Here is a 15,425-nt window from a genome sequence, read left to right on the forward strand (position 1 = left end):
TAATAAGCTTAAATAATAAGCTAAGTAAATTAGGCTGTTAGACTGCAATTAGACCACGTATTGTAGCCAGGCCTATTAGTCCTTTGAATACTTCTTGAGGCCTTTCAGAATCCTGTCATTTTCGTGTATCCTTTGTGAAGAGTTGATGCAGCCCGACTGTTGCTGCTGCAGAAGTGTTCTGGTCAGGCCGGGAGCACAGGGATGTCACTGTGTGCTCCGCCAGCCTTCTTGTCATCCCCCTGCTGTCACACTGACAGCTCACGTGTGCAGCTGGAGTCCTTTGCAGCTTTACTTTCAGAGCCGGTCCAACCAAACCCTCCAGCCGACTTCCTTTCTTTCTCAGACTGTTTCTAGATAAAAATCAAGAAGATACTACATTGTAAGTTAATGATAACTTTATTTGTAGTTTACTGGATTAGATCATAATGAGATTATTTCAGCCAAGCGTATTTTCCACTGAACCCAAATTGCTTTGAGTTCTTTGAGTTGTTTTTTTCATGCCAACCTTTCTGTGTTTTTTCTGATGTCAAGCTAGTCTGTGTCTGGTTGGGTTTCTTGTTTTTTTTCTTACTATTGGACCATCGTAACCTTCTTCCATTCTTGTGCAGAAGAGTCAGAGATTCAGAACTTAATGAAAGTATGAAACTATTTCAACTTGAAAGCTTTACTTTAATTATCTGGCAGGACCAATAATTAAAGAAATAGCTGTAAGTGGGCAACAGTGATGCAAGATACAAAAGCAGGAGTGTTGTCAGCGGTAGGTGCTGCTTCTTGGCACATCTCTTGTGGTGTGCAAATGAGGATGGCTTTCTCTCTTGCAGAAAGCTAACAGCAACTTCTGTCTGTCCTACCAGAGCTTTTGTGAAGTTTGGAAGCCCTGGTGTGAAAGATGGGTTAGGGGTAGCAGAAGAGAGAGCACAGTGCTTCCCCAAGGAAAAAGAGTAGTGAGGAGCAGAACTTTATATATAGCTCTGTAGTTTATGATAGCATGTTGGAGGGGAAATTTAAGTAGTAATAGAATACAAAAAAAAAAAAAAAAAAAAAAAAAAGCAGAAAACGCATGGATTTTGACTAGGAAATTGTGCTTATAACTGTGAATGGATTTTGCAGCATGTTGTATTGTTTGCATGTCTTGGAAGCCTCCGAGGAGTGAGTGGTAATGAAGTAACTGCCAGGATGAGAGCTGGCGGCAGAGGCAGAGGTGAGGGGACAGTTAATAAAAACTCGGAGTGGGAGGAAAGGATGGGATTTATTGATGGCCCAGACACTCAGATACAAAGGGGGAGGAACTCCTGGTGCTGGCGGGAGGAAATACTGTGGTTTGTCAGCAGTAATAAAGGGAGGAAGCGAGTAAGCTTTAAAAATAGAAGTGGCGCAGCATTAAGATGCAGTCTGGTGCTGGTGTAGCTTGGAGTTAAGTTCCTGAGCGCGCGTTTCTGTCCCATCCACTCTGAGTATGCAGATTTGGTCACAGACATCATCTGTGACAGCTCCAGGAACCAGAGGGAATAGAACTCAGTTCTGCTGTCGAAATAGCTATAAAGCAAAACAAGGAGAAGAACCTCCCTCACCCGCTGCCCAGTGCATTGCAGCATGAGATGTCCTGTGCTGTCCACGTTGGCCAAACACAGGCTTTACTTTTTTTCAGTGTGGAAGTTGGTGAATTCCTTGGTTTGTGTGAGTTGAGTGAAATGCTCTGGTTTCCAATCCGTCCTCAGTAATAGGTCGCAGCATTTCAGGGGGTTTCCATAGTGATGAAAAAGGGGAGCAGAATCTGCCTGTCTTTCTGGGATAGCAAGGTTATCCAATTAAATGCAGCTTCCTCCTTAAAGGAGAAGAGCATTTATTGTATTTTCGAGAAGAATGGGTTTTTAGTAGAAATAAGGCGTTTGAGTTCGCCTGTGCTGTGCTCAGTGCATCTGAGGATCTTGCAGCCCTACGGGGTGGCTCTGCTGCCTGGCTTACCAGGCCCTCAGTGCTGCCTTAGCTTTATGGATGGCTGGTAGTTATCCGTGCATCTCCGTGTGAGCCAACACACCAGGACCAGAGTTGTGTTTGAGAAGCACAGACGCAGAGGCTCGCTGTCCCCCTCTCCTCCCTCATTTCCTGGGGCAGGGCAGGGTGCTGTGGCACTGTGTGCCTTCTGGTGCTTTTGCTGTGAGCTGCTGCTTTTGCTTTGCAGAACAAATGAGCAGTGTGAAACCCTGGCTGTACGTGTGCAGTTGTACGGCTGTGTTTGCTTGCTGTCTGAGATTTCAACTAACTGCTGCTGCTTTAGATAGAACTCATGTTGGGTTTGTTAACTGGGAAGTGCCAGCTGATGCCTGGCCGTGTTTTCACTGCCTGTTCCAGAGAGGATCTGACTCTTCCTTTTCCTGTGCCGAGCTGCTGCCCAGCTGTTTGCTGGGGAGGTTGCAGCTGCACTGTGTGCCCTGCTCCTCCTCCAGTGGTTCCAAAGTGCTGGGAGCTGATGCTCTTTGGCAGCTGCTTTTGCTAGAGCTCCTCCTCCATCGTGGCCTCAGCTGAATGCTGTTACAGACAGGTGGGAGTTTGTTCTTGCGTTGTGCACTTCTCCTGGTCTCCTTTGAGAAGCTCAGCTCCTCCCACGTGAAATGGGATTGAAAAGTGTCACAGCTGGTGAGCCTGGGAACATCTGTGAGTTCTAATGAACTTGTCTGGTGCGTGGTCTCATGGCTTTTGTCTCCGTATTTACTTCACGGATTGCCACATAAGAGCTTCCACTCCTGAGATACCTTTTTTTAATTGGTGTGTTGAGGCAGTAGTGCTCAGAAGCGAAGCTAATGTGAAAGGGGATGTCTGACGGTTTGCAGTGTTATCAGATAGGTACATTAGTTTTAGGCTGCTGTAACTGTAGCCATGGGTTCCCTTCCTTGTGCAGGAAGTCGGCTCCCAGCTTGGGCTGAATGAGCAGCAAGGAATGCCTTAGAATTGTGATCAGATATCTGTGCCTCAGCAATCACCTAGAAAGGCAATTATTATCCTCGTTGTATTAAGCGCTCGATTTAGGTGACTTGAAGGGCTGCTTTGTTGCTGTTCTGCTTAGTTCTGATATGATTCATAACAAAATCTATTGAAAATGAAACATTACCAAATGGTAAAGCAAGGATGATGTTACCTGCGAGGGCTGCAAGGCCGCACAGCTTTGGGATAGTCTCAGTGGTTCAAATTTTAGCAAATTTAAAATGAAATGTTCTGTGCTCGCCCAGAAGAACCTGGTAGGCTGTCAGGGTACAAGTGTGCAGCTCTGGGTATTGCACCATCCTTTCTCGTACCTGGTGTGAAATAGTGGGCTGAGACGAGTGGGTATCTTTATTAAATGCTTTGCTATTAATACTTCAGAGACAGCCTTACTGGATAAGTATAAAAAATGAAAATGGCTTTGGACATGCAGCGGTGTGTTCCCAGCACCGATTTAACTTTCAGGTGATACTTCAGGCTGTCTGTACTTACAGCTCAGCTGCAAGTCCAGAAGAGAAAACTGTATAGAAAGCAGGTGATACTGTTCAGGCTTCTGCTGTAGGTACCCCAGTCAGAATGGTGGGGTTTTTTTCAGAAGCACTTCTGTATTTCTGTTTTTGCACGTGTCGGGCTTTGCAGTGCCTTCAGTGTAAGAGCTGAGCTGGAATTGCGGTCTTTCCTGGGGCAAACGCAGCAGCAGGTGCTGTGCATCCTGACACCAGGCTTCAGGCCCGGGCCAAAGGGCAGTGCTGAGCTGTGTGTTGGACTCTGCCCCTGCTGTCAAAGCTGCTGGGGGCGCCGGGGCTGCGGGGCCGGCCTGCCTGCTGCCCTGGGAAGTGGGAGCGGATCAGAAGCGCGGCGTGTGGTGCATGGGAGGGCTGTGGAGGTCAAAGGGAGGGAGAAATGGGATTTAGCCTGTCAAACAAAGGCTTGCTTGGTTTCTGTTCAGGGCGCTCTGACAGGTGACAAAGTCATCCAGGGTTCTTCCCGACGTAAAGAACACACGCACGCTGTCTGCTCCACTCTCTACGCTGCGTTCCTTTGAGGGGTGGGAGCTCAGCTGCAGTCATTCCTGCCGATGTCATCTGGGGACCTTTTGTCCGGTGTGATGCTGAGTGGCTCAGCTGATGGAGATGTCACCGCTTGGAGGCTGTTGCTGAGACAAAATGGCTCCTTGGGATGGATGCTGTTCTCCTTAGTGGTTCAGCACGAGCTGTATTTCAGCTTGCTGTTCCTCAGGGTCTGGGGGCTGTGAGCTGTGAAGGATATCAGCCATAGATGGCCTTTTGTTTAGACGTTTTCCCTCAACTGCTCAAACAAGCAGATAAGCATTTACTTGATAGCTTGGTGTGTTCCCTTCCCCTCTGCACACAAAGTCATGCTTTGTGCTCAGAATGCAGCAGAGTGCTTTTGAGGTTTGTGTGGTTTTCAAGAGTTGTTACAGCATTGGAAAAAGTAGGTTTTTTCCTCTATGCAGATTAGGAGGAGTAATCTTACTGTCTCCTTTGCATTTGTACAGTGTTTTTGTTAGTTAAATTGCATATCTTCAGATGCACGCAGGGAGATTGCATGAAGCCAAATGTTGATATATATTTTAAAATTATTGTTATTTATTTAAAGTTTTGAAGTTGAAAATCTAATTTTGAACAATTAAACCAGAATTTGGCCTTTGTGGATACAAAAATGAGTATTTGACATGTTGGTGTTTTTTTTTGTTTTTTTTTTTGTTTTTAATGTTCCTTCAGAATCTATAAAGTTACAATAATGTCATTCTTTTGCAGATGGGAATGGCAGGTAACACCAGCCCCTTTGGGCAGCCCTTCAGTCAAACTGGAGGGCAACAGATGGGAGCAACGGGGGTGAATCCTCAGTTACCAAACAAGCCGGGCATGGCCAACAGTTTGTCTGCCTTCCCTGCTGACATCAAGAGTACTCCAGTCACCAGTGTGCCCAATATGGTGAGTTGTACCTTACTGCTTCCCTCAGTGGCTGTGTCCTCGTTGTACATCCTGAATTGTGGGGTGTAATGGCTTCTGCAGCATTATGGACGTGGTCACTTAAACGCAGGTTGCCCCTACGGTTCTTCACTGCTGCTCTGTGGAGCACAGGGGAAGTTTGTCTGTTTTCCTATTGTAAGTTAACTTCCAAAGCAAACACTGTGTTTTGTTATGAGATTGCATTACATCCTTTCATTTTGTTTGGTGTGTTTGTTTCCAAACTGGCTGAAAACTGTTTCCCTGCAAGTACTGCTTGTAGGTTTAAATTCCTCAGTCAATTAAAATGTGTGCTGGTTACACCATGAACTTCTCTGGAAGCCAAATAGTGGCTTTCATATCCTTTCAGTCTGTATTATAGTAAGTACACTGCACGCTTTTCAATTTATATTGTGCATGACTTGCAGCACCCCAGCATATGAAGATAGTTATTAGGATATCTTGCCCAAGTCTGTAGTATCCTGTTTACTAGAGTTTGCTTTATAAAACAAAATTAAATATTCCCATTTGTCTCAGTATGTCTGTGTATTAATCAAACTGCTTGTGTTGTTTCTATGGAAACTGTGGCTTGTTGCATTTTATATTCTTAAACATGGTAGCAGTTACTATAGAAACTCGTAAAACCTTCCATAAGATGCAAATTGCTTATTTTTTAATCTAACTCGAAAACCAGCTATTTTTTGGCACAAGCCATGCTTGATCTTCTACCAGTGAATTTGCTACCTGCCTGCAGCTGCTAAGGCGATCTATGAGCAGGAATGCATGTGGTAAACTTCTTTTCTCCTGAATTTTAGAGGAGCAGTTCCTAATTCTCCTTCAGCTGCACTGTAACATCTTTGTGTAATTCATCATCTGTAATTTACTGCTTCTGATTATGGAAAGGAGCTGCCAACTAGAATTGAGATGAGTTCAGAGTGCCACTTGCACTCGTGCGGAATGTTTGTAGAAGACAAATAGCTGCATGGCTCTAATGATGTTGTTTTAAAAATATTTTAAGTTAGGATCAAGTGTAAAGCAAATGAATTGCTCCCTGATTCGGCAGAGAATCTGAAGTTCTGCCCAAAGTTTGGTGTTTGAGTGGTTGGATGGTTCTGAAGCCTGCTTGTGTGCTCTTTTGAACAGCTGGTTCTGGGGAAACCTTATTGCTAATGCACACACATCTTGGCACAGGGGAAGTGGCAGATACTCAGACGAAGTGAAGGAAAGGCAGTTGCCATCGAGGCTCTCTATTGATGGGGGAAGAAGTAAAAGAAGAAACTTTGCTTCCTTTCTCTGTCTTTTACCAAGAGACAGAGGGAAATGAAGGAAACTTTTTTAGTATTTTCAATTGCATTTTTTCTTTAAAATGTCGAAAATACGAGATTTCCAAGGGAGCAAACAAAACTATCTTGGGTGTAAAAAGCTTCGTATGTCCAATCTCTTTCCTCCTCCGTCCAGTATGGATTGAGAGAGAGAGAGAGAGAGAGCCATTCTGGCTGAGCAGTCCCAGCCCCACTTACTGGTGGCACAGGCTCAGAGCTTGTTCCTCATGGGGGTGGAACTTTCAGCTTAAAATACCAGAAGTTTCCATCTGAATGTTTTATTGTAAAGCCAAGAATTTAAAACAAATAAATGCCAGACACGTTAAAATTTAACCTTTCCTTGGCAGCAGTGTAACTGTTTGGTCATGGTGCACACATGGCCATATGCTGTTCCTTCCAAGGGCCGTTGTGTTATTCAGCATACAGTAGGAGCGGTGCAGCACCCCATCTTCTCGCTGCAGTCCCCTTGCTATGTCACTTCTGTTTAAAGGACCTCCAGTTTTTCTTAATTGACAGGAGCTGTGTTATCTTGCCAACCAGCTCCCTGTGCTGCCCTTATCTTAAAGGGCCCCCACAATAATATCCTGTGTGAGAAACAATCCCATGTGAATGAAACCATTGGTTATATATGGCGTGTCTGGGTTGAGAAAGCAGATTCCAGCAGATATTAAATAGTTTGATTACCAACAAGAGCGTGTGAATCAGAGAGAGGAGTTACGGAATGGTGAAGCTTTGCTCTGTGACCTTACTCTGAGCCCTGAGAAGCACATTTGGTATAATCTAATTAGGAAAGAAGTAACAAACCTTACGGTATTAAAATGATTAAGAGGTCAGCTTTAAGGTATTCATATTCAGTGCCAGCAGGGTGGATTGGGTGTTGTTGTTTTTTGTTTTCTTGGTTGTGGGGCCAAACAGTATTGTAGTGGATCTGGGATTGTGTCAGTTTTTCTTATGGGCTCATTGCCTGGATTTTCTTTACTGAATTGATGGCCCATTTTACCAGGTAAAGGGCAAAAAAAAAAATCAACGTGTAGAATAGCTCCTGAATTTCCAAAACTCCCAACTTACATTTTCATTGCATGTTTCTGACTTTTGGAAGCTTCCTGGAGTGGGCAGCTGTAGTTACTGCTCTGTCAGGCTGCTGGAAGAACGCTCAGGCTCCTTACAGGATGTGCAGCTTGAAGGCTTGAGCAGATGGCTCATTTCCAAAGAAAACAACAAATGGAGATTGTGTAACTAACTTGTTTGATACCGGCTTGGCCATACTTGGCTGCAGTGAGGCGATCCAGGCTTTCTGCATGGAGGAAGTGAGCCGTGCCTGCACTTGGTACAGCCTGCTGTTTGCAGGGTGCTCGAGCTCTGGGGCACACAGTCAGTGAGGGGAGCCCCGCTGGGCTCTCCCATCGAATGGGCTGCAGTTCTGCAGTGTGTGCAGCATGGTGTATTCCAGGGATGGGGATGGGCAGCTTCCTCGTGGCCATCACAGTGAATTTGGAGTTTTGTTGAGGGTTAGGGGTGCAGTGGATGAAGTTTGGCTGCCACCAGCGTGGTTTCACCGTTACCCTCCTGACCAGCAGATGGAGTTGAGAGAATATTACTTTTTAAAAGCTAACAAAATAATGTATCCTCAGTTCGCTCTACTTAGAATTTGAGCAGCTTGTCTTCTGTTGCTCTTTTTTTCCTCATCTCTTATTGGGCTGCATGCCTTGAATGTTGGGTTGAGTTCTCAGTTAGTTCTGTTTCTTTTTGTGTCCTTTGGATTTCTTTGTTAATGGTTTTGATCAGCGGAGAGGAAAACAAGGATCTTTAGCAAAGATGGGGATGAGGGTGTAATAGCTGTCTTGCTGTGGGCCTGCTAAATAGAGGAAGAAAGCTTTTAGACTCCAAAGCCAGGTTTAATTAACACAAGTGGAGCTATGGGACCTCCTAGCTCTTGTACCATCTGTAGGTACAATGCCTGGCTGACAAAGAGCTGAAGAGGAGGAGAAGCATGGCGGAGAACATCCAGTGCCACCCCTGTGCTGTTCCACCAGATGAGGTCATCAGAACTTTGATGAACGTAGCTTTCCTTCCCTTAACGACTTCTCTTTCATCTGCTGTCCATGGACTTGCTACTTGGGGGTGTAATATTAATCTCTCCTCAGTTTGTTTTATCGCCCAATGAAGCCTGTATAAATCTTTCTTAAAATCTTGTTCAGGTCACTGCCTGGCTGTAAGAGCTGGACTTTGCAAATTTTTTTGTGTGTTTTTTTCCTTTTTTGTTGCTTTGAAACACGTATTTGATGTGCACTTCTTGCCATTTGCTCTTTAAACAGCTTGCAGGGGCGAGGAAATAAAACTCCAAAAGTGAACCCATATGACAGACATTGATTCCCAGCACACTCAACTGCATAACAGTGAGGTACTTCCTGCTGTTGGAAGAAAACTCTTTCAGGGGTTAAAAGCCACTGAGGACAAACTGTTCAGGTTCCTTCTGTGGCAAGACTGTAGGAGCCTTCTCGTTTCTGTGGCTACTATGAGGTCTTAAAAGGCTCATTCCCCAGTACCAGCTTCAGAGGTGGAAGTTGGCTGGTGTAAAGTTGAAAGATGGAAATCTTGCTCTTTACTCTTGATGTGAAAGCCCTGCCTCCAGCCACAGCACTGCTAAAGCTGTTAAAATAGAAAAATAAGTATTGGATTCCAAACACATTGATCATATTAGGGTGCATCGTGTCGGCTTTGGGTGTGGGAGCTGAGAAGTGGCATCCTGCCTCTCTTCTCACTTGCAAGCTGCATTGCAGGCTCTCAGGTTCGGTCTGTTGGCAGGCCGATGTGCCACCACAGCTGATCTCTCACCAGAGAAGACAGCTACTTTGTGAGGCTGTGTTTGGTTCAGGTTCTCTTTCAGGTATGCTTTGCCTTTGTCTCTGTGACACGTGAGCAGAAGTGGAATGCAGCCTTGCTTCCTGCAGACACCGTGAGGCTTGGTGTTTTTAAAGGCTTAATTGATAGAATGCACATGTGGTTGACATGTAACAAAGCTTTTGTGAATGGTAAATAACCACCTTTTCTTAGCCCTGGATATCAACAGACTGAGAGATTCCCAACGATGAAGTGCTAACTGATTTGCTGGTGTCTTCTGGTTAGGGCAGTGAAAGGTCTGCAGAGCAAATTGTGTCTATCCAAATGTGCATCTGCTGTGACTGCACCTCCTTTATCATCTCACTCTGGGCTCACTTTGATCACAAACTTCTCTTAAAGAACTAACAGACTTTTTTTTAATGCAGAATTTAGTCTAATAGAGTGATTGTGGGAAGTAGTTTTCTAGTGGTTGTCAGGGAGAAGGGTAGAGCACGTGTATAAGAAGAATTTATGGAAGTCTATTGTAAAAATTCAATGCTATATGAAAGTGTGACTGACAGACACTGACTTATGTGTGAAGCTGTTTACCTGTTGAGAGGTTGGCAGTGCTACTGAAATTAGTGCTGGCTTTTCTCAGAGGGATAGTAGCTGGTGCTTGATATCAAGAAAGGGTGTTGATGCTTCTGAATACAAGCTTACCAAAACTCAGAGGGTTAGTGGTCATCTTGGTGAGGCTGCCAGGGCACTTTCCATCCTTCCACATCCGTGAACATGAGATACCTGTGTGCCTGCACTACCCAGAAGCACAGGCTGTTTCTGCTCCTTGGGGCAGGCACAGGGCAGTGCTATCTCACAGAATGTAGAGCTTCCATAATTTTTAATGGTTTTAATCATCACTGTATGCTACAGAAGGGTCACATCACTGTGTTTCTATAAATCTGGTCAACAAAGCTTTTGTCAGTCAGAGGCTGTTGGCAGATTTTCACTTACTGATATGTTTGATTTGTGGTGGAGATCAGCAAGGTGGCAAGAGAAACAAAACTGTCTCCTGCCTGTGCATCTGAGAGCTGAAGCACTGCAGGAGCAGCAGCGCCTGAATTTCCTGCTTGGTCAAGAGGGGTGTTTGTTATTTGGGTGAACCGTGTGAAGGCTCCTGCTTGTTCTGCAGGGTCTGTGTCCCTTGGGGGTAACTTCCTGGCATCTCCCATTTTGCACTGGTCCTGCAGATTGCCGTTCTTGAAAGGCAAAAGGGAAGAGACCAACTTGCTCAAGCAGCCGTGCATTGGAAGTGAGATGGTAAAGAAATCACGGTATTTGCATGTAGGACTCAGCAGGGTTGAAACAGTGACTGACATAACCCTGTTGAGTTTCAGCAGTACTCCGTGTTCTGTGGTTGTTCCTATCTGCAAACGTTCTCAGCTTGATCAAGATTGCTTGTTCTTCTCTGCTCAGAAAACCCCTTTGGCTCTGGGCGTTGTGTTGGTGCTGACAAAGCAGTGATGGTGCCTGTTAGCTGGTAGAGCTGTAACAGAAGTTGGATTTTGGCTGGGGAAACAATTCTTCGACTGGGATGAAAACATCACTTCCAACAGGATTTTCTTTGGCACGGTCTCGTATTTTTCTGCAGATTGGCTGAACTAATTATTTCCTATTTGTGACCTACAGACTGTTTCAGCAAAACCTGTCTGCTCACATGCATTTGTTCACAGCTGAAACTGAAGGCTTAAAAATTAGATCTGCGTGCCCAGGAGCGTCAGCAGATAGCTTTGCCTCAGCCTCTCTTTTTTTTTCTTCCTGTATTTTCCGGGGAGTCCTACCAGAAAAATGTTTCTCAAAGGTCAGAAGTAGGTGGGCTGCTAACAGTGTGTTCTGTCATGTAAGGCTGATTTCTCTGGTAGGAAGCAGGCTTTGGTCAGTAGCTGTGTAGAAAGCGCTGAAGTGTTTCACCTGCTGCCTTCTCAGTGTAATCCTGTAGTCATTTTGTACTTGTGTGTTTTAAACAGCAGCTTTTCTTAGGTAGCTTGGGAATTGGTGAAGTTTTTTTTCTGGTAACCTGATTTTAAAACATATTATTCTGGTAACAACATGTAATCAAGGTGTTCCTTGGTGTAGTTCTGTCTTTATCCATGAGATTAACTCAGGCTCTGAGTCGTGAAGGTTTAAGAATTTGTGTCATATCTGCTGCTTCTAGTGAAGCTGTTGCAGGTGAGTGGGTTCAGTGTAGTGGAATAATCTCTGGGATAAGAACATCCTAAAGATAGGGTTTCTGCATCTGTTGTCCTTCAGAAGAAGGTAGGTAATTTAGAAACTCCCAAGTGTGTGCTGAAGGAAGGACGTGTCGAGGGAGCATTGCCAGTCCTTTAGGAGTCGTGGGCTTAAGATCTGAGTGTGTGTGTGCTGGATCTGTCAGGCAGGACTTGAGCATTGCTGCAGAAGTGTGGCTGCGAGGAATGGATGCTGGATATAGAAAGCAGCAGAGTCGAAGAGCTGACACAACCTAGCATTGCTCCGTAGTAAACTCTAGAGCACTTGGGTAGACGTAATGCAGTCCAGATTTAGTTGACCCTTCCTGGAAGTAAACTGTATGCACGTAACCTTGGACATTTTCGCTACGAAAGGAATGTCAGTGCTCGTTTGTGAAGAGCAGAAATGCTAATTTAGGCCTTGGAAAATCCTCTGTTTGTCACTGTACCATATAGAGACAGTCATGTAAATGTTGTGGTCTTCTTCTATTGACCTCTTTCATGTCGAGTAAACTGGGGTTGAAGTGTCTAATACTGTGTGTATACTGCCAATAATAGTAAAACATAATACAGGAGCTCCTACCTGTTGCAGTTACAATCTAATAAACGGAAGGCTCTTACTTTTTAATCAAAATATTGAATGCAGATGTTTTAACAGAAGAATTCCTCAACGTATTTCTGTTGTTCTGAAATGAGAATACCAAATACTTGAGAATGCTGCAGAACGCTGTGATAATCCTTGGAGCCTGTCATGTAAGGGCAGTCTTGTGATGCTCAGATTACAATAAAAGATGAAGGTCAGAATTAAGATTTGGAGACCTGATGCTAAGCTGACTTTTTTTTCTTAGTCCCAGATGCAAAGTCAAGTGCAGCAAGTGGGGATTGTACCAACGCAGGCCATGGCAACTGGGCCCACCGCAGACCCGGAGAAGCGCAAACTGATCCAGCAGCAGTTGGTTTTGCTGCTTCATGCCCACAAATGTCAGAGGCGTGAGCAGGCCAACGGAGAGGTGCGAGCCTGTGCCCTGCCACACTGCCGAACCATGAAGAATGTCCTCAACCACATGACGCACTGCCAGGCTGGGAAGGCCTGTCAAGGTGAGGGCTGACGAAACTGCTGTTCCTTGGGCAGCTGTCAGCAGTGTTTCTCTTTTCTCAAGAAGACCCCTGTACTCAACGCAGATGACTTGGAGTAACTAGTTCTTAATTACACAACTCCCTTTTTCATTACCTTTACCCTGGTTTCAATTCCTGATCTCTGCGTTTTTCTGTTTAGAACAGGATGCAGTGTTTGCCTTCCAGACATAAGATATCACCAACAGTAGGCTTGAGAGCCTTTCGTCTTCTTTGTATAAAGAGGATGCAATATTCACATGGAATTGCCTATAACTCAGTCATATAGAATGTCTTAAATGTTAGCACTTGCTTCCTACACTTGTTATGACATTGTTGTGAGTTCCAAAAAGGCTTAGTTGCATTTAGCTGTGTTTAGTTGTATTTAAATAATTGCTTGTAGAGGAGGAAGTAGAATGGCTCTGAAAAAGAAGAATTTATTCAAACCAGTTATCTAGGCAGTGACCTTAATCTTACTGCTTTCCTTGTCGCAGTTGCTCATTGTGCTTCTTCGAGACAAATCATCTCCCACTGGAAGAATTGTACTCGGCACGACTGTCCTGTGTGCCTTCCCTTGAAAAATGCCAGTGACAAGAGAAACCAACAGCGTGAGTAGTTGTTCTGTCACAATGAAGTTATACTGTTAAAATGGAGTTAATCACAAGTGCAGTGTAAGAATAAATGAAGTTACTTTTTTTTCTTTTTTCCATGCTGCCAGAAATAACTTAAATCATAGAATGGCCTGGATTGAGAAGGACCACAATGCTCATCCAGTTCCAACCCCTGCTGTGTGCAGGTCTCCAACCAGCAGCCCAGGCTGCCCAGAGCCACATCCAGCCTGGCCTTGAATGGGGCATCCACAGCCTCCTTGGCAACCTGTTCCAGTGCCTCACCACCCTCTGGGGGAAAAACTTCCTTCTAATAGCCAACCTGAATGTCCCATCTCAATTTAAATCTATTCCTCTTTGTCCTATCACTATGCATTCATGTAAACAATCATTCCCCCTCCTGTTTATATGTTCCCTTCAAATATTGGGAAGTCACAATGAGGTTTCCCCAGAACCTTCTCTTCTCCGAACTAAGCAAGCCCAGATCCCTCAACCTTTCTTCATAGGAGAGGTGCTCTAGCTCTCTGAATATCACTGTGGTGATTTAACAGTAATTAAAAATGTTTGTAGAACTGTATTCTTACACAGGAAAAAGATAAGGTCTGGGATCTTAATTGGTGAGCTTAAGTGACGTTGGTATTGACTAGTCTGCAAACCATCATGTTTTTGCCCGTGCCTATTTTTCATTATAGCTTAGCTGTTACTGATGTTTAGGGACAGTCAGTACCTAGGGTGTTTCTTCCCTCTTGCTCTGAAACAGAAAATACTGAACTTAGGCTGGTAGATTCCTTTTGAACTGTGCTGAGGTAGAACATTTGACTGCAGAGATGCAGCAGTTTTAGAAGTCTAAGTAGTGTTGTACCCTAAGGCTATTTAAACAAGGGTTAAGAAGTGGGGAATAGCTGAAGGACTTGTGCAGCTTGTACATTAGATTTGTGTTGGAAGTACTCTGCTAATTTCCATTTAGGTGGAGGCTACAGTGAGGAAAGCTAATAAACCTTGGAGGATGGAGAAGAGCTGTTAGGTTTGGTGAGATGAAGGCAAAGGGGAGAACAGCTCTTAAGTCTGTCCACGTTAACCAGTGAAGATGCTGTCATTGTAATTCCAGGAGAGTTTTTCTCCTCAAAAAATATTAATTTTTTAACAAATTAAGTCATAGAGCTGCTTTGGAAGTAAGGATTTTGTTTTTGTTTTACCACTTCTCCTTCACAAACAAAATATTTCTTGTATGTGAAAGCCAATTTGTTGCACCTGATTTGTTATGTTTGGTCTCTGAAAAAGAGCTTTGCTTTCCAGTATGGCACAGTCTGTGCATAACATACCCAGGCAGCACAGTTATTATCAAACACAGTAGAATTGTTTGTGTTGTTCTGTTATTGGTTGGTGTTTTTGGTTTTTTTTTGTTTTAATACAAGCTTCAGTAGAAAACTGTTTTGGGTAGTGTTTGCTTTTACATCATTCACAGAACCTAGCAAAAGAGTTGGCAATTTAATCAAAAAGCAGTCCTTTAAAGGTAACTTGGTTGTGAGATGTAATAGAATGTGTCGTGTTTTGACTGCAGTAGAATTACAGTGGATAAATAAATATAGTCTTTGGTGCTCCTGTTGTAGGCAAGAGAAAATACATACAAAATCTGTCTCTCTGTTCGAGTAGTTGATAATCCAACAGCACTTGGCGTGAATCTGTGCTGTTCAGTGTGCAAGTCTTGTTACCCTGAGTTGTGTCAGTCGTACCTGTGAGACCTCATGGGTTGTTTGAAGGCTAAAGATCAATGCTGAAACTGCTGGTTTAATTGTGCTATGAGGTGTAACACTTCTGAGACATCCAAGGAAGTTTAAGTAATTTACATTAACAGGTGCATTTGAAAATGCTCTGCTTGACCAGGTGAAACCTAAGTTATGTTAGTGTAAGAACTGAAGAGAATGTGTGTTCTTTTAGGAACAAATAATTAGAGCATCTACGAATTGAGAGAAGATAGAGGGATCTACGTATGGCAGAATAAGTTGGGAACATTATGCCTGCTGCTGATCTGCAGTTTGTTAGAACAGAGCTGTTTCTTTAGAGGTGTCTCACTCCACTCCATGTCAGATTCTTTCAAGGCACATTTGTGCCATTATGAGCTGCAGTGCAAAAGACAAGTTGGAAATGTTTTTCCTGTTCCTAATGGCACTTTTCACGTGTACCATGTATCTGTCTGGTAGGGTCTAGGGAGAAACTGCAGAATAACTTTATTGTTATATATTTTTTTTGCATATGCTAAATTCAAGCTTTTCTTTGGAACAGGCTAAAGGCTGCTGTGTTTGCAAGCAATGACCTGAAATTTGGTACAGGTGTTTGGGGTTTGGA

General features: G+C 44.0%; 1 protein-coding gene across 1 annotated transcript in view; it reads left to right on the forward strand.

Annotated features, from left to right (window-relative positions):
* The window catches only part of LOC122165300 (CREB binding protein), a 77,441-nt gene that overhangs the window by 19,048 nt on the left and 42,968 nt on the right, over positions 1-15,425 (forward strand). Inside the window, exons 4-6 of the mRNA XM_042828165.1 lie at positions 4,761-4,937; positions 12,207-12,456; positions 12,966-13,079. Coding sequence (XP_042684099.1) covers positions 4,761-4,937; positions 12,207-12,456; positions 12,966-13,079 — 541 coding nt within the window. The remainder of the gene's footprint in view (positions 1-4,760; positions 4,938-12,206; positions 12,457-12,965; positions 13,080-15,425) is intronic.

This window comes from Centrocercus urophasianus, unplaced genomic scaffold (genome assembly GCF_019232065.1).
Source record: "Centrocercus urophasianus isolate 14NV4802_14NV808 unplaced genomic scaffold, USGS_Curo_1.0 seq_29, whole genome shotgun sequence".
In the NCBI taxonomy this organism is placed as follows: domain Eukaryota; kingdom Metazoa; phylum Chordata; class Aves; order Galliformes; family Phasianidae; genus Centrocercus; species Centrocercus urophasianus.